This window comes from Rattus norvegicus, chromosome 2 (assembly GCF_021556685.1).
Source record: "Rattus norvegicus strain SHRSP/BbbUtx chromosome 2, alternate assembly SHRSP_T2T, whole genome shotgun sequence".
NCBI classification, from domain to species: domain Eukaryota; kingdom Metazoa; phylum Chordata; class Mammalia; order Rodentia; family Muridae; genus Rattus; species Rattus norvegicus.
In genome coordinates this window covers 236,511,575-236,533,400 of record NC_141535.1, presented here as the reverse complement: position 1 = coordinate 236,533,400, position 21,826 = coordinate 236,511,575, and the positions used below count along the sequence as shown (strand labels likewise).

The following is a 21,826-nucleotide window of genomic DNA, read 5'->3' as shown; positions in this document are numbered from 1 at the left end:
GTTTATTCAGTCTATGCCCAGAGATCAGTGAAATGGCTCAGCACTAAAGAGCACTTGTTACCCTTGCAGAGGACTTTGGTTCAGTTCCCACCAAACACACAGTGGCTCCATCCTTCAGAGACTCCGGTTTCAGGGAGCTGATTCCCTATTCTGATCTCAGCAGGCATCAGACCCCTGGTGCATCAACATACATGCAGGAAAAACACTTCTATATGTATAACAAAATGAATCTAAGAGAAAGTCAAAGTCTGCACTCACTTCACACAAGATGAAGCCCAGGAGCAAAAAAGTGATGTTACGGGTCAAAGTTCAACTACTAACCAGTTGCGCTCAATTCGAGCCATCAATGTGACCTCAAGGTTGACACAATGGCTGTCTCATTCCACAGCCTGACAGTGTTCTTCACATAGCACTCGTGAGATATCACTAGCTAGCCAGAGCAGGATGACTTTTCCCTACTGCAACTGCATGGTGGGCAGTACACCCTCCAGTTAATCTGGCCCCCATCTGTGTGTAGCTGCTCCCTCTGAAATGAAACATTCCCTTCTGGAGGGAACGGAGGAGGCTCTGCACGCTGTCTGCAGCCTCATAGGATTCACAGGACACAGGCAGGAACTTTCCATCCACACATTACTAAAAGGCAATGACTCTCGAGTGGGGGAGCTGTTTCAAAGCTACACAAGGGGCTGTAGGGAGGCAGCTGTTCTGCATCTCCAGCTGTGCTGGGGTGGTGGGCTGTCTAATGATGCCCTCACTGCCTGAGTCCTCTGTGCTCCTGCAAGTTACTATTATAGTAAGCTCCTTCGTTCACTAAGCTAGGAACGGACTGGGATTTTGTTCGTATTTTTTGTTTGTCCGTTATTGCCTCTTGAACCTGAGGTGAATAGACATAAACTTCCCAGGCAGAGCCACACAACAGCATACCAGGTTTAATCTGTCATAGACTAAGCACAGGGGGGCAGAAGTTCACAGAAAAGAAAACAGGAGACACTTATAAGAGAGATTGGGGGGAAAATGGAATCTAAAGAGCAAAGGAAAGAAGATAGGAAATTAAAGAAGAGAGAGAGAGAAGAAGGAGGAGGAGGAGGGAGGGAGGGAGGGAGGGAGGGAGGGAGGGAGAACTTCTATCTAGAGAGCAACATATCTGGTTTAGAGATTTATAACTTGGAGTTAGATTTAGATATTTAGTACCAATATGTACACTGATAGCTAAGTAGTTTGTAGTGAGTTAGTCACATGGGCAGCCCTAACCACAAAATCAACCCAGATTATTAATTAGTTCATGTCACTGAAGAAATCAATTACCATTTGGGGAAAAAATAGATGACTGTCAACAAGGCCTTAGAGTTGCCTTGATTTCTTAATAATCACTACTGAAATTTACTAAGTTTTTTCTCTATATCTAGTCCCTAAGAACTTTGCCGTATTCGTCATAATTCTCACGACCCTATAAGCAGATACTGCCATCGCCCCATCTTACAGTTATGAAAAGTCAGAGATAAACTCTATTTCCAAGGCCACACCACTAGGGAGTACAGAAATGTCTGTTGAATATGGTCTGTAAGAGTCAATCCCTGACCTCAGTGACTGTTCATAATTTATTTCACTTTACCTAAAAACAGAACAGACTGCCTCACCTTCCTCTATCTGCTTCTTATGTAGAGTAAATGGCGGTGTCTCCAAGACAACAGCTATGCTCTCTTTACTGTAAACAGCAGGCCCAGTGACGTCATCCAAACCATAGCTGCGACAACCACACGTTCTGACTCACAGACCTGGTTTTCTGGCTTTGCACAGCCAACTGTCTGATGAATTTATCCAGGAGAAATTACATGTCCCCAGAGCACTTCTAACTCAATATATTATCCTCTAACTTCATCCCTCCTACTTCAGTGTCTCTGTCACCGACTCTTGTCACACAACCACAGGGCAGCCTACAGGTCTACAGTTATTCATGAGTTTGTGACACTCTATCCACAGTGATACATTGTCTCTGCCATCAGTTCCTGTCGTATGGATCTCAGCTCACTTCCTGTCACTTCGTCTCACCTTATCTGACTCCAGAAAGCTCCATCTTTTTCTAGTTCGTAAACATACTGAGCTCACTTTGGACTCCATGCACTTTGTGGGGTTTCACTCCAGGATGCTCTAAATCCTTCATGCTAACTTTTATCAGTCACTTTTGCAATGATTAAAGATTCACGGTGAATTTAACAGATTTTCTTTAAGCTTTGTGAGTTTTTCTAATGATTTGGAGCTGGGGAATCTTTGAATGTGAACTTGGTGTCATCGCTAAGAGTGGCCCTGGAAACAATGCTCTCGAGTACTTGTGTGTCTTCTGTGGTGTGGGTGCTTAACCCACAGCACCCTCCACTCTGGATATTTTTATTCTTTCTAAACCTTTTGCTTCACCAAAGTTTATCAGTTTTTAAAAATCACACTGATAGCATCTATCAGGATTCAACAAGTGTCACAGAATTTAACATTTTATTTTTATCTTAGAGGCAGGATCTTACTGTTTTGTTTTGATTTGTTTCTAGCCTGGTCTCAAATCCCTGTCCTTGAGAGATTCTCATGATTCAGGTACCCAAGCACATGACGATCGCTACACACACTGTATGTCACCCTGCTCTACATGCCCCTTCTCCCAAAGAGGAACAGGAAAATGTGAAGGAAATGAAATAAAGTAGAGAGGTGGATGAAGAAGGGCGTGTGGGAGGGAGAAGTCCAGTCTCAGTAGATGCCATATGGCTTTTACCCCATCTCTGTAAATACAGTAATTTGTAATGGAATCCATGAAGTTTGTATACTTCATGCCTAACATACCCAGATGTCGTAGCACAATAATCTACATTTGTTTTTCAAATATAGAAAACAAAGACCTGCTAACATCCCATCCCAAGTTGGAGAACTAAGGGGAAATAAATGATGATCTCTGAATGCTTAGAGACGTTTCATATTTCTTAGTAACTGCAATTGAAGTGATATCTTTTAAGTTATCAAATTTTAGGGTCTAACAAATTGCAGAGTTAACTCTTACTTTTAAAAAATTAAATGGCTATAGGTTGGTTCTAATGAACTCTCAATATTTCAAGTTTTCATACATCTTGACCAGCCAAGCTCTAGAGCTGTATTCTTTCTGATGCTGCATTTAATGCCAAATTAAAAATAAAGTGTCATTGTCCCATTTCCACATTGTCAGCACTAACTGGACTCAGGGGCCACTATTAATAATAAAATTTTAAAAGTTTAAGGACAGTACTGGGCAAGTAGATGAGATCATACTATGTTGATCATATATGACATTTTCCAAAACTAATTAAAGACATTTTAAGTGAATGTTTAATAAGAAAGATTATAAAGTATTCAACATACTTTCAACTTATACAGAATTGGCAAAGAAAAGAGAAGTATTTCTTAGACGATGGCAGTGAAGTACATTTTCATTGAATGGAAGGCCACAGTCTAGGCCCACTTCTCTTCCCATATCCTCAGGGCATTGAGCAAGTAAAAGCAACTGATCATAAATCATTTCCTTTAGTTCCTTACTCCGTGATCTGGAGCCAGGAAGCATATATTTAAGTCACGATTTTGGCACTGCTTGGAAGTGACTAAAACAACCCTTGCGAAATGAAAATGCACCTACCCCGCGCTACCTCACTTCATTCACCCTAGACCACATACAATGTGACTCTTTCCTTATTTTGATCGGTTGGAAATGAGGCTTACAGTATTTCAGGAATTCACTCAAGGTCACACATCTACTTAGCAATATAACCTGGACATAAACCTGGGGATGGCTGCAGAGCCCCCAAGCCCTTAAACACCTTTGGCACAGTGGGTTTTGTTAAAAGCAAGATTTGTGACTGTACAGTTTTCTCAGTGTAAGTAACACATGTATCCTGAATAACCAGATTGAGGCAAGCCTCATATTAAAGTCATTGATGAAGTATGAGGGGGCAGAGCTGTTGCTCGAATGGACATCCTCTGTGTGACCTCAGACTGATGCACACAGGAGACAGAGAAGGCCATGTCTACATGTGTTTTCACACTTGCGGTCATGAACCAGAGACACGATACCTTTTGAGGATTAGTTACGTGACGAGGCCAGTGTGACCCACTGTGGAGTGACACTGCATCTCACTCCCTGCCACATCTCAATGGCAGCCAGCGACAGTGAGGAGGAAGGAGTGCTGCAGCAGGCAGGAAGTAACCACACCAGAAAATCCTCAGAAAACCTGATCTTCAATAATTCACTTTAGCTTGATTTCAACTCACTTATTCCCTAGGTTACACCCAACACTAGGCAGGAAGGCAAATATAGAATTCCTATCTATTAAGACCATAGTTAAAAATGCCTTTCCTTGGCTGTGTTAAAAATTTAAGAAACAACTGAATTGTAGAAAATCACAATCAACCTTTTCACATAGATTTTAATCACGTAGATTTAATCTTGAAGACCTTTTTAAGGAAAAGATAAAAAGATGACTTAACACTACATAAAATAGATAATTAAAAAAAAACACCAACAGACAAAAGATGTCAACAGATTTTTTTAAAAAGAATTAAAGAGCTGAAGATACCAGAATAACTCAAGGAAAACTCCTGAAGGGCTCAAGAATGGGAGATACAAGTCCATGAACTCTTGAGATTTAAATTGGGGCATTGGGATAGTGGGAAGTAGCTAAATATTTTTATAAGAAACTCTGAGACCATAATAGAAGAATAAAGATTAGTTACACTGAGATGCTGACCCGATCATAGCAGAAGGTACAGTGCTACCATACTAATAATAAGAGAATCAGGTGAAATCTTCACAGCACATTAGAGAGAATCCCTTCAGCCAAGACTCTTTTAATCACTGAGCTCTAATAGTGATAACCATCATGATTTTATTATTCATGTAAAACTAGGGGAGGGCGACCTCTCCAAAGACATTTCATGGCGTTGCAACCAGATGGTCAGCCGGGTTTGTCCCTCAACATCCTGACATAGAGCATCTCAGTTGTCAAGCCTACATGAAGGGAGTTTTCAACTCTATATTACTGTCTTATTTTTTTAAATGATACCAGAAACAACTGCAGACTCTCAACAGATATCTGCAATCAAGGCCAAAAAATGGAAGAATAAAGAGAGAGCTCAAGAAGGAAAATGCAAAATATTATTCTTACCCTTCCAAGGTTAGAGTAGCGTATGTACCCAAGGAAACATGAACAAGCTTCTGTGGTTTGGTTTTTTTGGAGTGTGTGTGTGTCTGTGTGTGTGTGTGTGTGTGTCTGTGTGTGTGTGTGTGTGTGTGTGTGTGTGTGTGTGTGTGTGTAGAAAAAGGGAAATCTGAGTGATAAACAGAGATGAAACATTTAGATAAACAGAGATGAAAATGTTTAGAAGAGTAATTTAGGAAAGACTCTCACGTAACTCCAAACAAAAATGAAAAATAAGACCTTAAAGAAAGAAAAGACGTAGTTCGATTGTGGAGATCCAAAAGTGCAACACAAATTACAGAATGAAAGGAATAGGTTAGAGACATGAACATCAGGAAGGGAAATTTACAGAAAGTGAGTGACGCTTCCACATTGGAAAGGCCCACTGAGTACCCACCAGAGTGAATGAGACTCTCATGACACGCTATTACAAACTTCAAAACATCAGGACCCAGTGACTATAAAGTCCCCAAGAGGAGAACGAGGAGGTCATAGGTCAACTACCAAGAATTACTCTTATCAATTTTACATCTCTGCACTCTCAAAAAACAAACAAACAAACAAAAAAACCATGGAAGCTTATCAATGTCAGAGAAGAAAAACCTGACAGAGTAAAATTCTCTGCTCACCTGCACTAACTCTCTTTCCACAACAGACACCTTCTCTGTTCAAGCTGGCCCTGCTCAGCATACACACTGAGGATGCAACCACACCATCCACGACACACACACACAGGGAAATGGACCAAACCAAGAGCTAAGTTCCAAGAGAATGGACCCACCATGGGTGAGAATCGTTGACGGCGAAGGGAGAGTGGAGAACTGAGCGGTCTACAGATGAACAAGACTGTAGCTTCTACAAGGTACGTCTCCAGGAAAATAAGTAAAACCAAATTAAATAAAATGTCCAGAGCACTACCAGATGTAGTGAAGAAAATGTTTTCTGTAGAATTTGTTGTAGCATATGAACAAATAACTAATAGTGGCATAGAGTGGACATAAAAGGAGCATAAAAGAGAACTGTCTCAAGGCAGGGTCAAGGGAAAGGCACAGTGTACACAGGTCAATGACAAAAATACTGAGATGGGCATAAGGAGGTAATTATGATAGTCAAGGAGTTGTTGAAACATATGGAAGTGACGAGAGGGGAAGAATGAGCACAATATAAGACCATAAATCCACATAAATAATCGGAAGTCAATAACACACTTAAGCACATTATTAAGAAAACAAAGATTAAATTGAAAAGGTGCCAGCAAGTCTCAGAATAGGCAGAGGTAACAGATTTGGTTTCCCTGTGCAACTTACCATTGAGCCATATCCTTGAATTGCTCTGACAGTCATTTTCAAGTTGCAAAATGTCTTATAAGTACAGGAACGCTTCAAAGATGTCTACCTTGAGTCTCCAGCTCAAATAAGCTTTGACCATTTTCAGGTTGCAAGTCATAATTGTACTCACTATAAAGCATAATTTGTTTGATAATTTTTCCCTTGTTAGGGTTTATTTGTCCCTGGATGTGCATACTACATATAAGTGGGAGGTCCCTGGAGTCCAGAAAAGGGTTAGGTCCTCTGGACCTAGGGTTGCAGCTTGTGAGCAGACCAAGCGCCTGCTGGGAACAGAAGTCAGCTCTTCTGTGAGTCCAGCAAGCACTCATAGGCTCTGAACCAGCGCTGCAGTACGTCCTGCCTCTTGTCCCTTTGACCTGTTAGCTAGGCCTCCCTCCCTTCTCCTCCTTTCCTTCTTGTGCCTTCTGTTTTGCAACTACAGCTTTCAATTGTAGCTATTTTACTTGACATTCACATCGAGTTACTGGGTTGATGGACTCAGGCACCAATGGCTTGTGGAGTTTATTAGGACATCGAAGAGCTGATTGAATTACAGTGTGGGCTGCTGCGTGGAGTCCTGCTCAATGAAAGAGAAACCCAGCCTAGGGATGGATCACACACTCTGGTGTCTTAAATCTAACGCACTTCCTGGAGTCCCTTTTGGAATCTTTGACAAAACCTCTTTTTTTTAATCACTTTAAAGTCAGAGATTTTTTTATTTATGCTTCAGCCATTGGATAGTAAGATATCTCTTGGGAAATAGACACTTTAAAATGCTGTTTAATAAATGAATAATAAAAAAGGAGATATACGAAGATTTCTGAGTCCGACGGGCTAGCAGAGCAAACAAAAACACTATTTTCTAGACCACCCTGTAAGAATTAAATAACATTCTGAGCCTGCGAATATGCAAATTTCGCTTCTCAATGATGCAAATCCAGACGCAAAGTTTATTACACGCATGTGTTGTCTCAAGAAGGGCAAAGGTTATTCAGTTACAGTCGGCCACCCCCAAGAACTCCCACTTGAAGTGAAGCACAAGCAAAGCCTTTCACTGTACAAAACTTCCCTTTTACAGAGAATTTTGCCTAAAAATGCAAGCAATTCTCAAACGGAAGATCTGAGTAATTTCTTAAAGGTCATTTTTACCCCCAAATTGATTTTTTTTTTTTTTGTATCCTGTATCCTCCTGAAACTGACTCTAACCTTTTATTATTGTTTAATGCTGAATTTCAGGTTACGAGAACTTGGAAGGAATGTGTTGTTGTTGCTGCAAGCAGGAAGGCTGGCTGTTCGTTTTGTAACGGAGTCAAATGTAGCCCAGGATGTTGACTGACTTGCTAGGTAGCCAAGGCTGCCCATCCCTCATGGTAAACCTTGATTGTCGTATGAGATTTAGAATCGCCACAGAAATAAATTCCTGACTCTATCTAGGAGGACGTTTCTAGACCGAGTTAACTGAGGTGGGAAAATCCATGCTAAATGTGGGTACCACCACTGCACCGGCTGTGACCCCTTACTGAATACAAAAGAGTGAGGAGAGCACCTGTGCGCAGACGCAATGGAAGCAGCCGCCTCAGGCTCCCACCACACTGCTTCCCCTACCAAGATGAGCAGCATCCTCAAACAGTGAGCCCAAATAAACGCATCCTTCCTTAAGTAGCTTTTGTCATGAATTCTGTCACAGTAATTAGAAAAGTAACTACCACACTTGTTTGGAACTCCGTACCTTCCTTTGTCTTTTCTCCTCGACATGCCAAGGCTCCTGGCTCGCGTTACCCTGCTCAGTTCAGGAATGTTTTTAAAAGCGAGTAACAAGATAGCTCCCCTTACCTTGTCCCTGTGCACGAACAGTAATCCACGCCACACATAGTACAGTAAAGCGAAGAAGCAGTTTCCTAAGGAGGGGAGAACAAACAAACAAACAAAAGACAAGCAACTGTTAGACACTCACCACTGACAAGTCATATAACCGCTGACTCAGGAGTCTGTAGTGTGGTGAGAAAATGTGCATTTCTAATGCGTTTCCCCATAAAGCAGACGGATGTGGACTGCAGGACCAGTCTCGGCCAGTGCTTTAGGACAAGCAGTGTTGAAGAGCTGCTTCACATGGGTGAGCTGTTTTTCTATCTGTCTGCTACACCATTTCACAGCTCTATAGACTGCTAATACTTGCTTACTTTTCTCCCCTCACAGTAAGATTTTGGTTTTAGTATGTCTATGGTACAGGCATGTGCATGCATATATGTGCATGTATGTGTGTGAGCATGTGCACTTGTGTGCATATGTTCGAGCATGCATGTCTGTGTGTGTGTGTGTGTGTGTGTCTGTGTGTGTATGTGTGTGTGTGTGGTACATGCATATATAAGCATGTATGTGTATGGCATATGTGTTTGTGTATGTGTGTATCTGAGGAATTGACCTTGTGTGTGTGAGTGTGTGTGTGTGTGTGTGTGTGTGTGTGTGTGACACCTAGTGTTTTGTTCTTAGTTATTCTCCACCTTACTTTTTTAAAACAAGGTCTCTCAGTGACTTTGAGTTCACTGATTTGTCTAGACTGACAGGCTAATCCGCCCCAGGGACCCTCCTGCCTCTGCTTCTCCAACACTAAGACGGCACCTGTACACTCTTGAACCCAGCTTTTTCTGAAGTGGATGCTGAGGCTGAAAACCCAGGTCCTCACACTTGCACAGCAATTCTAAGTTTTCTGCCCAGCCCTGTCATTTCAAATATTTGCCAGCTGGGCCAAATGTACAAAATAGGTTTGAGTACCGTTGTGTAAGATTAATTTCTGGATGTGACAGAGGTCGACATTCTCAGACATTTAATAAAACTGAGCACATCTAAAATAAGTCAATATTATAGTCAATAAAATTTAATAAAGGCTCAAAAATGACAACCCCGTGATATAAGTAGATGTTCAGTAAAGCTTGAAATCATCTGGGTCTGGCCTGCTAGGCCCACCTCCGGTCATCTAGTTTAAACATAACCAACCAGACTTTCCAGGGTGAAGACCCAAATTTAGATGGGAAGTAGACACCCAAAGATCATCCTCAGAACATCTGAGGAATTAATCCCTTTCCCAGAAGTCTGTCCTAGATGCGGCTTACAGAGCTATTCAACTTTCTCTTTGTCATAAAAATCCAGGTTCTTTTGGAACAGGGCCAACAATCTTTCTTTAGGCTACTCATGAGATCTTTAAGATTTATGATATGTGTCTTCGGGCTACCGCTATTCATCTATCCAAAGATGAAGTTCACGATAGCAAGAGAGACGTGTGAACTTCTGTGAATAGCAAACTTTTTGATGAGTTGGTGGCTTTCTCTTAAACCGGCAGAGGCGTGTAAAGCAATGTGAGAAACACACATGTAACACACATCTAGTGTTTCAACAGTTTCTCGCACCCTTGCTTTTTATGCCAAAAATGTCTTTGTCCTGACAGCTTTATAGATTCTGTGTTTGGCTAACAGCTAAGATCCAGAAATAGTAAAAATTTCTGTTTTTCTCAAAATAACTGAGGGAAAAATTTTATCTCAGCAATGAGAATAAAACTGGTTGATTCCGGGGGGGGGGGGAGTATAGTTGGTGCTTATGCACCACCAGTGGTGAACTGTCTCAGACTGTCAGTCAAACTCAATAGGCAGGACTTGTGCACATATCCGATTCTAGGTGCTTGAGCAGCTCCTGGATTCAGAGAGAGTGGTGCTTAAGGACTTCAGGCATCAGAGAACCTACAGGCACATCAGTAAAAGGGCAGAAAAACAGACCCACCCATCTTATAGCACCAAGGATGCTGTTAAACCAGCACATGCTAGGGCTAAAGATTTTTGAATGAATGAATCTCCCTTCTGCCAATAAGACCAACAGACAGCCCTTCACTCCTACAAAACTGTCAAACTTCTATCTATACCCTGGCCCTAAGATTAAGGAAGCTGGGTGCTCCTACCAACAGCTTATGAGGTCTGAAGGCATTTGTCCTCTTCTGTTTCTCTCTGCAGTTACAGCTCCTTCTTCCTGGAAATGGTGCTCAGACTAACTTTACTTCTCTCAAACCTTCAGGTACACTGGCTTTCCCATCCTCTTTCTGCTTGGGTCTCTGCCTATGTTTTCTTTAGTTGAGACTTCCTTCTGCTTAGAACCATTCTGCCTTCCCTCTCGTCACCTGCTCCACCCTTACCTCCTTTCTGCCTCTCCCTCCCCCCTCTCCTCTCTCTTCCCTCTGACTCTCTCTCTCCCCCCCTTCAACCCTCACCTCTAATGCAGAGAGGTTTCCTTTGCTCCTTACTGAACCTGCACGTTGTGTGGGGGTTGGGGCTGGGGGTGACGTTGGTGGGGGGGAATCCTCTCTCTCCTTCAACTGTCATTTACATGCTGGCTGCAACTATGTTGGACTTTCCACAGTTGACGTTCAGTAATTATTTGTTGAGGAAATGAGTAAATGATAAATAAAGGAATGGCAGAACAGTGTTAAACTTTTGTAGACTAAAAACCAAATGGTCCCTATTTCACCTCTCACCCAGAGGTATACATTCTAATATGGGATGGAGTTGCCAGACACGGTTCACAGAATAAGCTAGCACTGCTTGTCTAGGTCACTGAATGGAGCCTCTCTCATGCAACTTCACAGACCAGATTAGCAAACAGAATGTCTAAGCAGCCCTCAAAATTACACGTTCCACTTCTCCTCAAGATATCCATTTATTCTAAACATTTGTTTGAATACTCAAATAACCAAGCAACTTAGAAAACGGTATTTAATATCAGATAGGAACAACATTACCAACCTTTTAATCACCATAGTAACCAGTCCTGGAGACTTTGTCTAGTTTTGTTTGCTGGTTTGATCATGGTTTTTGAGGCAGGGTCTCTCTTATACCAGCTGGCCTGGATCCTCTGTAGTGAAGGTGACCTGGGACCTCTGACCCGCCCTGCCACTTCCTCCTGACTACTAGGACTGACTACAGGGTTGGGCCACAACAACCACAATGGGCCTACTCGGCGGGTGATGTGAGCCCCAGGCTCCATGTGTGCTAGACAAGCACTTCAGTAACTGAGCTCCCCTCCCAGACCCCAGCAAGCTAAGCCGGTGGATCTAACACCTTGCAGGTTTCTCTTACTAATTCTGCAAAGTCACATCAAATAATCTATTTTAAGGACAGCCCTGGGAAAGATGATGTCTATAAGGATCCAATTTTAAACTATAAATATTTTTGGTGGCTAACTGGAACTTCCAGACCATCACCACAAAACGATGGCAGTTAGTGGAAACCCCAGCCATTGCATTAGGGTCTCTAAAGTTTAACTCAGTGGCCTGATATAACTACCATCAGCTAATGGAAGACTTCTCCAAAGCCCTGCCCCATTTCCCAAGTGCTGGTGATGTGTTTTCAAATGAAAGAACTCTAAATTCTTCATGATTGCTTTCTTAGGGGCAAGTTTCTCGATCAACCCTTGCTCCACTTTGCATGTGTGTGGTTGGAGCTGTGAGGACCTGCAGTCTGGTTTAATTAGGAGTTACCCTTAATTATCTGCAGTCCATACCCACTGGTTGCTGTGGTGGAACAAGTTTGGCCTCATGAGATATTCATGGTGGGGCCAGGTTCCTGGTCCCAGCCTGGAGGTGACTTCAGAGAGACCAAGGAAGACTAAACTTCATCCAGGACCTGCTGCCCAAGTCAGCACCTCTCCATAAGCCTTTATTGCCGCGATCCACCAGGTGTCATTTTTCCCAGGATTTCCACCAACATGTGTGCAATCCTGTTTACTTTCTGGGCCCCACCAGCATCCCTCTACCCCAATCATATGGACCCAATACAAACTCCAAACTGCACAAGAACAGAAGGGCTTTGCAAACCATACAAGACAGGGGCCACTGACAGCTCTGTGTGAACACACGATAGGAAGTATTATTTGTTTACTTGAGCCTGGTGCAGTGGCCCAGAGAAAGCCTTTACAGAGGCAATTGTCAAGAAGTGAGGACCTTGCAGTCTGAAGAGAGTGTGGGGGTCTTCCACAAAGCTTGAACCAACAGAGGACCCTATCAGGATATCAATCCAGAAGATGCGCTTAGTCCTGTTAAGGTAGGATACATTCAAGCCCCACCCTGCCTGGCTCTCCTGAAAGACCCATACTGCAGAATGCTCATCAAGAAAATCCAAATCCAAAGCCTGGATCTATGCGAGTCTTTCTGGGAAGACCACAAGGAGAGCTTCTAGGGTATGGAAAAGGGTTTGTGCCTGGAGGTGCAAATTGCTCTTCAGCAGGGAACTTTCATACAGGAAGCTTGCAGAGGTCAGAGTAGAGAGCACAGAGCAGAGAGAAATCCTACACAGGGCTGGGAAGCTCATGTGCACGCAAACATTGCCACAAGGCGGGCTTTCTCCACTCCCGCCTCCACCAGTGCTCAGCTGACTTGGGCAGCTTGGCCCCTGCCCTCCTCCCACCTACAACTCAGCAGCCTTCCTCCCTGCATCTCAACAGCCAGATGCAAACTTGGATAACCCACTGGCCTTTAGAGAGGCAGGGAGCAGGCACCCAAGACTGGGAACAGTCAAGCCCACTCTTTTCCCCAGCGTGGGGATAAGGACAGGTATGGTATCTAAAGTGAAGATGGACCTGCCCAAACTCTACCAGGGAGGAGAGGTCTGCCCACACACCTACCCTTTCCTGCCTCCCAACCCTATCCTGGCTGCAAGTACCACTTCTCCACGGACAGAACATATGTCAGGGCTCAGCTACAACTCCAGATGCAAGAGTTATGTCTGTTGGCCTTCTAAAAAGAGAGAGAGAGAGAGAGAAAGAAATAAAAAGAGGTGACCCCCTCAGACCCTCTGAGCAGAGCAGTCTCAGGCTTTCTAGGCTCTGTAGACAGACATCCTTTCTCACCACCTAAACCTAATCCCAAATCCGTGCTTGCAGAATCCATTGGATTGCTGGAGTCCTAGCGATCATCCAGGCTGGGTGTCCCGAGACAGCTGGAAGTAGGACTTCAGCCAAAGCTAAAAGAGGAAAAGGGGAGGGGGGTGTGCGAGGACAGTTAGAATTGGAGCCCAGGCGGGTGTCAGAGTCGCTCTGCAACTGCCTGGGGCAGTGGCCGAGGGGATGTTGGGACACGGGCCAGCAAGCTTTTCCTCCCTAGCCACAGGATTGCTTTAGCATAAACTGAGACTCGCTGGCAGAAGCTTGTTTCCTTTCAAACACGGTACTTTACAAGTTGAGAAGTCAAGAGGAGGATGCCACGGCTCACCGGCTCCCTACGCCAAAAGGTACCCAGGAGCAGGACAACAGATCTCCAACTCCAGAGTGGATTCAGGGGGTGGAGAGAGGGGGTTGGTCTAAAGCCCCTTCCTCCCCCCTTAGGCGGCGGGTGGGCTACTTACGTTTCTGTGGTGGGGGAGACCTTTCCATGCCTTGTCCTGTAGGCTCCTAAATGCATTTGTATGCATTTGTCCCTGCAGCAAAGCGCTAACGGAAAACAGAAGCCAGCTCCGAACTGCTAAAGGTGCAGGTACTGTCCATGAAAAGGGGGGAAAGTCACATGAGAACCATGCTCCAACCCGCAAAACGGAGTGTAGGGTGGGGCAAGGGATGAAGCAGTATGAGGGTAGGAAGCAGCACCCAGGGGGAAAGATAGCTAGGATGCTCTGCCTGGCTGCAGCCGGGGTCGCGCTCCCCTGGGGGAACCAGAGATGAGCGAGACTTCACCCTGAAGCAGCGGGGGGCAGCGGCAACAGCCGGAGCTAGGTTTAGAGAGCAGCCCTGGAGTTCACTTGCGGTTCAAAGGAGACTCCGTGACTCCAGTGGCGCTCTCTGCTTTGGGCCTGGGAGGAGAAAGGCGGGGTGGGAGGTGGGGGTGGGAAGAAAGAGATGAAAGTAGGGGAGGAAGTCCTTGGGAGCAGCCTGCGCCCAGACATTTGTCAAACAAGCACGCACACCCACTTGGGAAATCAAGTTGGTGCGAGGGGGCCGGTGGCAACTGCAGGCGCTTGCTCGGCGTTGACTGCCGGCTGCTTCGCCTGGAAGAAGAGGAGCCTAGTAAATCCGGCTGGTGTTAAATTTCACCGCGCACTGACTTGCAATGACGTCACTAAACACGGAGCACACCTCCCCCTCTGCCCCGCAACCTTCTTCCACCCCAGCGCCGCCCCCAGCTGCCCTGGTCCGCCAACCTAGCAGGGTCAGGCTGGGCTAGCTGCACCCTGAGCTCTCAAATCACCTCTTGAGATGCTCCCTAGCTGTAGGTGATTTGGGGTCATTCCTTCCTCTCTGTCCCTGTACTGGTCGGGTTCTCATTCCATGTGTGTCTCTTGCATGGCTCTCTATCCCCCGGGCTTTTTCTTGACTCTCCACACCGGGGATCCTCCTGAGCTCAGCTTATTCTTCATTCCTTTCCCATCTCGTTTTGCATTCATTGTAATTAGCTTGAGGATCCCAGTAGTCTTAGTAACGGAGTGGACCGGTTTCTTGCTGCTTTTCTCTTTCTCCACTTCCTACCCATCCCCTATACTGACTTTCTCTTGTGCAATCCACCTTCCCACCTAGTCCCTGAGCCGGGTCGGTTGCAAGTCTAGATTCATACCGTGCAGTCATGCAAAGACCTGCTATCACACAGCCTTGCTCCTCCTCCGATGGCTGAGGCAGGATTGAAACCTATGTTCCTATCTTTCCACAGCCCTTTCATACAGGAACGTCGACCTTGTGAATTTGCCCGTATTAAAAACACTAAATATTCTCATATTATTTTTCTAATTGATGTTTGTAAGTTTAGCGAGACCTACATTATTCTTGGGCTGTCTGCTGCACTTCCAGCACCTACAACCCTGTGGTATGCCTGCTCTGTGAGCACTGTGCGCGAGAACTCCATTTCTCCACACTTTTCTACTCTCGGCATCCTTAGCTAAGGGTTTTTCTATACGCTGAGCAGGACCTTACCTCAGAGCAACAGTAAAGGTTAAAATCCAAAGACATAAGGATCTGACACTGCTCTCAAACTATAATTTTCTCCAGGACTGGACTTTGATCTGCCTTCCTCTTCAAGTTCTAACTGTTGATTTTGAAATGATGCTTTACTGATGAAAAAGTAACAAATACTGGCATTATTACAGACCCTTTCTCTGTCATGCCTCAAGTTCTCTGTAGAAGCTTCTCTGTAGAGTAAGTGCACACACCCACCAACACATTGACAGTGGATTCCATTTCCAAAGAACAGACAGCGAAAATGCAGATCAAAGTCAAATATATAAACCTACATGCAGAACCACAGGAGACAGAACTGGGAGCACGGGGACAACTGGAATGTCAGATCATCATAGGGCATCAGCCTTGTTCTAGGTAGTACACTTCATTTATCCTCTTAAAAAAATCCTTTAAAATAGGCATTGTCTTTTATCTCCTTTACACAAAGGAGGAAATTAAGTCAGGAAGAAGTTAAATCACCCAAGATCGTAACACTGATAGGACTCAAACCAGTTTAGACCGGCTTTGGATGCAGTGCAAGTTTCCAATATTCCCCTCTTTCCTTTCTTACTCATTCCTCCCTACTTACTCTTTTTTCACAAAAGTTTTAAGAGAAAGAGTTAGGAAAATCACGTACAATACTCTGCCTTGATCACTCTGAAGATGCAAGATTCGGTGTTTAATGGAGGTGAGACTTGAACACTCTGTAGCACAAAGAATGGATTTGTAACGGCTTGAAGCTAATTTGAAACGATTAGTCTTAAATATAAAGACTGTATTTTATTTAGAGGTGAGACCCATTTAAAGAAGAGATAAAAAAAATCACAGTCAAGTAATTATTTTTCAATAAATATTTATGGGAGATCATTAGGCTGTCAGTAATCCTAGGCAGGGTGGAGGAGGGGACAGGGTAGAGGTACAAGATCAGAGCTCACTGGCTACCCAATCTAGCTAGCAGCGAATTCTAAGCTCAGTGAGAGACTGCCTCACAGGGTAAGGTGAAAACTTACAGCAGGGGAAAGCAGATGTCTAGCTTCACTTGCATACACATGTGACACATACATGCCCCTGCATGCTCCCATGCACACAAACACACCTATGCATATGGCACATACATGCACACACCAGGAAGACAGTATTTTAAAATGTGTTTAGGTGACTAAGAAAAGGTAGATCCTTAAGAGCTAGGCTTCAAGACAGACAGACAAAAGAAGAGTTAGCCATATCGAGTTTGCATAATTACACAAGGGCTGGGGGATACTACATTTGAGATGTCGTGCTGAAAGTTTATCTCAAAAACAAAACAAACAAACAAAAAAAACCCCAAAACCTCCCAATGATTTTCACTCATAAATGATTTTTCACTGTTCAAGCCAACTAGAGCCCTCTACTGGAACAGTGGTCCTGGAGGGGCAGCATTTATATCTGAAGCTAAGAAATGGCGGGATGCCACGTCCACACCCAGAGACAGACGGAGGTCCTCCTACTCCCCAGTCACCACTGGCTTATTGCAGAACACTAATTTCTGCAATGTCATCCAGTCGAAACAGAACCATAATTCCTCACCAGCAAACATGGACTGACCCTGGACTCTGACCTCATAGGTAGCAATAAATATCCTAGTAAGAGCACCAGTGGAAGGGGAAGCCCTGGGTCCTGCTAAGACTGAACCCCCAGTGAACTAGACTATGGGGGGAGGGCGGCAAGGGGGGGAAGATGGGGAGGGGAACACCCATAAGGAAGGGGAGGGGGGAGGGGGATGTTTGCCCGGAAACCGGGAAAGGGAATAACACTCGAAATGTATATAAGAAATACTCAAGTTAATAAAAAAAAAGAAATGTAAGTAAAGAAATATATTCAATAAAAAAAAAAAAAGAAGAGCTGGAATGAAGGGGAGGGGCTTCAAAGTGTTCACAATGAATGACAAGGAAGAGGTATAGAGCAGCCTGCAAGTGTTTGCTTATCCGTCTTTAGAACCTTCCCGAGGTAACAGAATTGAGTGGACGGAGTCTAGGGAAACAAAGGTTTTTGGTTCAAATGTAAGGGAGTACAGAATATGATCTTTGGGCTTTAATGGAATCTTTAAAATTCTCTGTCTCTGTGTCTCTGTGTCTCTGTGTCTCTGTGTCTGTGTCTCTGTCTCTGTCTCTGTGTGTGTGTGTGTGTGTGTGTGTGTGTGTGTGTGTGTGTGTGTGTGTGTGCCTGTATGTCTGTTCTGTGTATTCACACAGGTACTGAAGGGAGACCGAAGAAGGTGTCTGGTTCCCTGGAGCTGGAGTTGCAGGTGGTTGTGGGTCATTTGACAAAAATGCTGGAAACCAAACTTGGGTCCTCTGGAAGAGCAGGAAGTGCTCTTAACCAACCACTGAGCCATCTCTCTCTCCAGCCCCATAATCTTTCATTAGCTGTCTGTGATCAAAGACAGAGACAGAGAGACAGAGACAGACCAGAAAGGCACAGAGAGAGAGAGAGAGAGAGAGAGAGAGAGAGAGAGAGAGAGAGAGAGACTATAGTGTTCTTATATCAGAAAGGGAAGAGAGAGAGAGAGAGAGAGAGAGAGAGAGAGAGAGACACTCTAGTGTTCTTATATCAGAAAGGGAAGAGAGAGAGAGAGAGACACTCTAGTGTTCTTATATCAGAAAGGGAAGAGAGAGAGAGAGAGAGAGAGAGAGAGAGAGAGAGAGAGAGAGAGAGAGAGACTCTAGTGTCCTTATATCAGAAAGGGAACTGGAATACTTCTCTGGCCTGGTCTGCCTGCCCTAGAACCAGTCCTGCTGCAGAATGAAGATCACCAGAAGGGCTGGACCTGAGGAGGAGATTAAGGACAGTTTCACTGAATTAAACTCCAACTGTTGATGAATGGCAGGCACTACATGCGGTCTCAGGGAGAGGGCTTCGCCATCTTGTCTTGTCTTTTCTTTGGATTGTACTGGGGGCATTCATGCCAGGGTTGGGGCAGAGATACCAGGGGCACCGTTCCAGTCAGAACATCTCACCTGTTTCTAATAAAGGAAGCAGCTCAACAGGAAGGAAGGGAGGAAGGGAGGAAGGAAGGAAGGAAGGAAGGAAGGAAGGAAGGAAGAAGGAGGGAAGGAAGGAGGGGAAAGGAAGGAAGGAAGGAAGGAGGAAGGGGAAGGAAGGAAGGAGGGAGGAAGGAGGGAAGGAGGAAGGAAGACATTCCAATGGTTGCTGCCCTATGTAAGCATGAAGACCCAAGTCAAATCCCTCCAGTCTCCACTGTTTCATTGTAATTTTGGTACTTTCCTCAGAAGGTTGGTTTTCCCAATGTGAACAGCTTTAATAGAAAAACCAACTTACAGATTCGAGTGTTACCACAGTACTATGGTAGCATACTGTGCCTTGGATATCACGTGAGAGCCCTGACTCTGACCTGTCATGAGCTAAAATTCCCCTCGCCTTACTCAGCACCGTAAGAAACTTCTCATCAGACATTTATTCTTTACTCTCCCTTACGAATTCAGAACGAATGCAGCACAAACACTTAGCCAATGCAGGGAGTCAGATTATTGGTGATATTTTTGAGGTACAAGGGTGGAAGAACCTTCCAAGACTTTTGGAATGAGATTCTGTTACAATAGCAACATTATGGTAGCACGGGTTTTTCCACGGAAGAGCAAAGTTAATGTGTGCCAGGCTCCTTTGAGGCCAACAGGGCAACAGCAAGAGCTGACGTACCCCATCAGAGAACTACAGGACTTCGGGGGGAAAAAAGAAATAAGGGCTATCCTTCTCTGATAAAGCGAAATTCCAACATGACCTACATCAAAATCTTATGAGTTCTGCAGGAGGCTTTGCTGTAAAACAATACAACTATTTTAGTGTATGCAAATTCCATCCTATAATATTCAAAATTATTATGACGGTGCTATTGTTGCAAGCTCGGCACAGGGGACATAAGGGGCAAGTGAAATGCTTGCTTGACTATTGCGTTGATTTAAACTTAATAAACTGAGGGAGCTCTCGAGAGGTCCTATCACTTCTAATCTGCTGAATATAATAAGCTTTATGTGACGAGATGTACGCGTCTCCAGAGGGAACGCTGGGTTATTCTGAATTCCTCTAGTCACCGCCTCAAAGTCACCAGCTGAAGCATCCAAGCAGAAGTGGAGAAAGTAGGTAGGAAAACTAAGAGAGAGTTGGTATTACCAAACCTGTGCGACAGGCACACTTCTCTGTACTTTGTCTAGGTTGAAACTCTGAAGGGCACAGTCTTTGCAATGTAGTGATCCTCACACTTTCGGGTACATGTAAGTCATTACTTACAGAGCCTGACGCCTAGCGGGTATCGTGTTTGAGATAAGACCCAAGAATAATTCCCTCTCCTCCCTCCTACACCTCCTTCTCCTCTTTCTTGTTTTCACAGAGACAGGGTGGAGTGGAGTGGTCTCTTGTTGTTTGTATTTAAATGCTAAGATCTGGTACACCAAGATCTGGTTGCTCCAAGACAAGCAGACCCTCAAGTATACCAGCTCCTGTTGTATAAGCCTTGTCCCGCAAGCTTTTTGGGATTGGTTACTAAAGATGCCTACAGCCTGTGTCTGGGCTGAAAGGAGATAGGTGCAGCTTTGGTCCTGGTGGCGGGCAAGGAGAAAGGAGGAGGACGAAGGAAGAACTCACCAACTTACTACTCACTACTCACTACTTAGTAGGTGGATCACGCGCTCATGACCAAGAGAGCTGGCCTGTTGGAGTAGAAGCATCCCAGGTAGAACATGGCAGGGTTGTAGACAAGAAAGTAGACAGAATAGCACAGAGGGTTGATATCTGTCCAGCTTTAGTGCTTTAAGGCTTATTATAATTATAGTTTGAGTCTTTTATTTGGGAACTAAATAATCTATGGGAGGGGTAGAAACCCCCAAATAATATTCACTACAATAAAAGCATCTCATTTTGTAGCCTCCCACTTCAATGTCCCAAATAGTAGGATCCAAATATGAACACCACTCTTGGACGTAGTGTTCATTTTTTAGCAGACACTGTGTGCATGAATGCCAGGTATCAGTGTGTTAAGCAACTCCCGGCTTGGCTGTCATCCCAACACTTAACTGACTGCCTGTGGAACCTCTTTAGGAGTAAGGACTCTTGTCGGTGTATTCCTAGGTGATGAACTATGACTTCATTGAAAGTTTCGTGTTTTAAATGTTTAAAAACTGAGCGAATGGATGGTCACATGCTGGCAATGTATCAGGACAGCACTGTAAGAGCATGACACAGCACACTTGGTGCTGTTGGGAAGACATGATAGGGATGGGATATACAAGGAAGCCTAAGGCGTGTGGATGGTAGAGCAGATAACAAGTCTCCAGTGGCAGGGAACCATTAAGATCCCATGCAACAGAACATTAGTGAAAATCCCAGAGCTTCAAGGATGAAGGTTTCTGTCAAATAGGAGCCATCAGCCTGGTCTGGTCTGGGTGGCAGGATAGGCCAGAACACGGAGGCATGGTAGGCCTGTGGTGGAAATAGCAAATACATAGACACACAGTAACGCTGGAAAGATCACAGAGCAACTTTCAGCTGTTGGAATTTAGCTTAAGTTTCTTTCCTAACTATTAGAATTGACAATTTGAAGGGTCAGGTGACACACACCTTTAACCCCAGCACATGGGAATCAGTAGCAGGTCAATCTTTGTGAGTTTGAGGACCCCTTGTCTACCTAGTGAGTTCCAAAGCTACATAGTGAGAATCTGTCTCCAAAACCCACAAAGCTTGAAGGACATTTTTCTCCACTGCAAATAACTTTAATGTCCAAAGAGTGATGAGACATGTGAAAACACACACACACACACATACACACACACACACTCAGACACACACACACTCAGACACACACTCACACATACATATACACACTCACACACACTCACACATACACACACACTCACACACACACACACTCAGACACACACACACTCAGACACACACTCACACATACACACACACACTCAGACACACACTCAGACACACACACACACTCAGACACACACTCACACATACATATACACACTCACACACACTCACACATATACACACACTCACACATACATATACACACACATATACACACACTCACACATACATATACACACTCACACACACTCACACATACACACACACTCACACATACATATACACACACATATACACACACTCACACATACATATACACACTCACACACACTCACACATACACACACTCACACATACATATACACTCACACATACTCACACATACACACACACTCACACACACTCATACACACACAACTCACACTTGCACACACTCACACACATACATCCTTACTCAGTTAAAAATGT

At 44.3% G+C, this 21,826-nt stretch overlaps 1 protein-coding gene across 2 annotated transcripts in view; it reads right to left on the bottom strand.

The window, feature by feature from the left end:
* Col24a1 (collagen type XXIV alpha 1 chain) overlaps positions 1-14,568 on the bottom strand; it is a 257,704-nt gene extending 243,136 nt beyond the window's left edge. The window contains exons 1-3 of one of the 2 annotated variants that reach the window (XM_087631264.1): positions 14,471-14,568; positions 13,912-14,042; positions 8,366-8,430 (exon numbers count right to left, since the gene is read on the bottom strand). In XM_087631264.1, the coding sequence (XP_087487390.1) occupies positions 8,366-8,430; positions 13,912-13,967 (121 nt within the window). In that variant the 5' untranslated portion in view covers positions 13,968-14,042; positions 14,471-14,568. 2 annotated transcript variants of the gene reach the window in all.
* Positions 14,569-21,826: the final 7,258 nt, after the last annotated feature.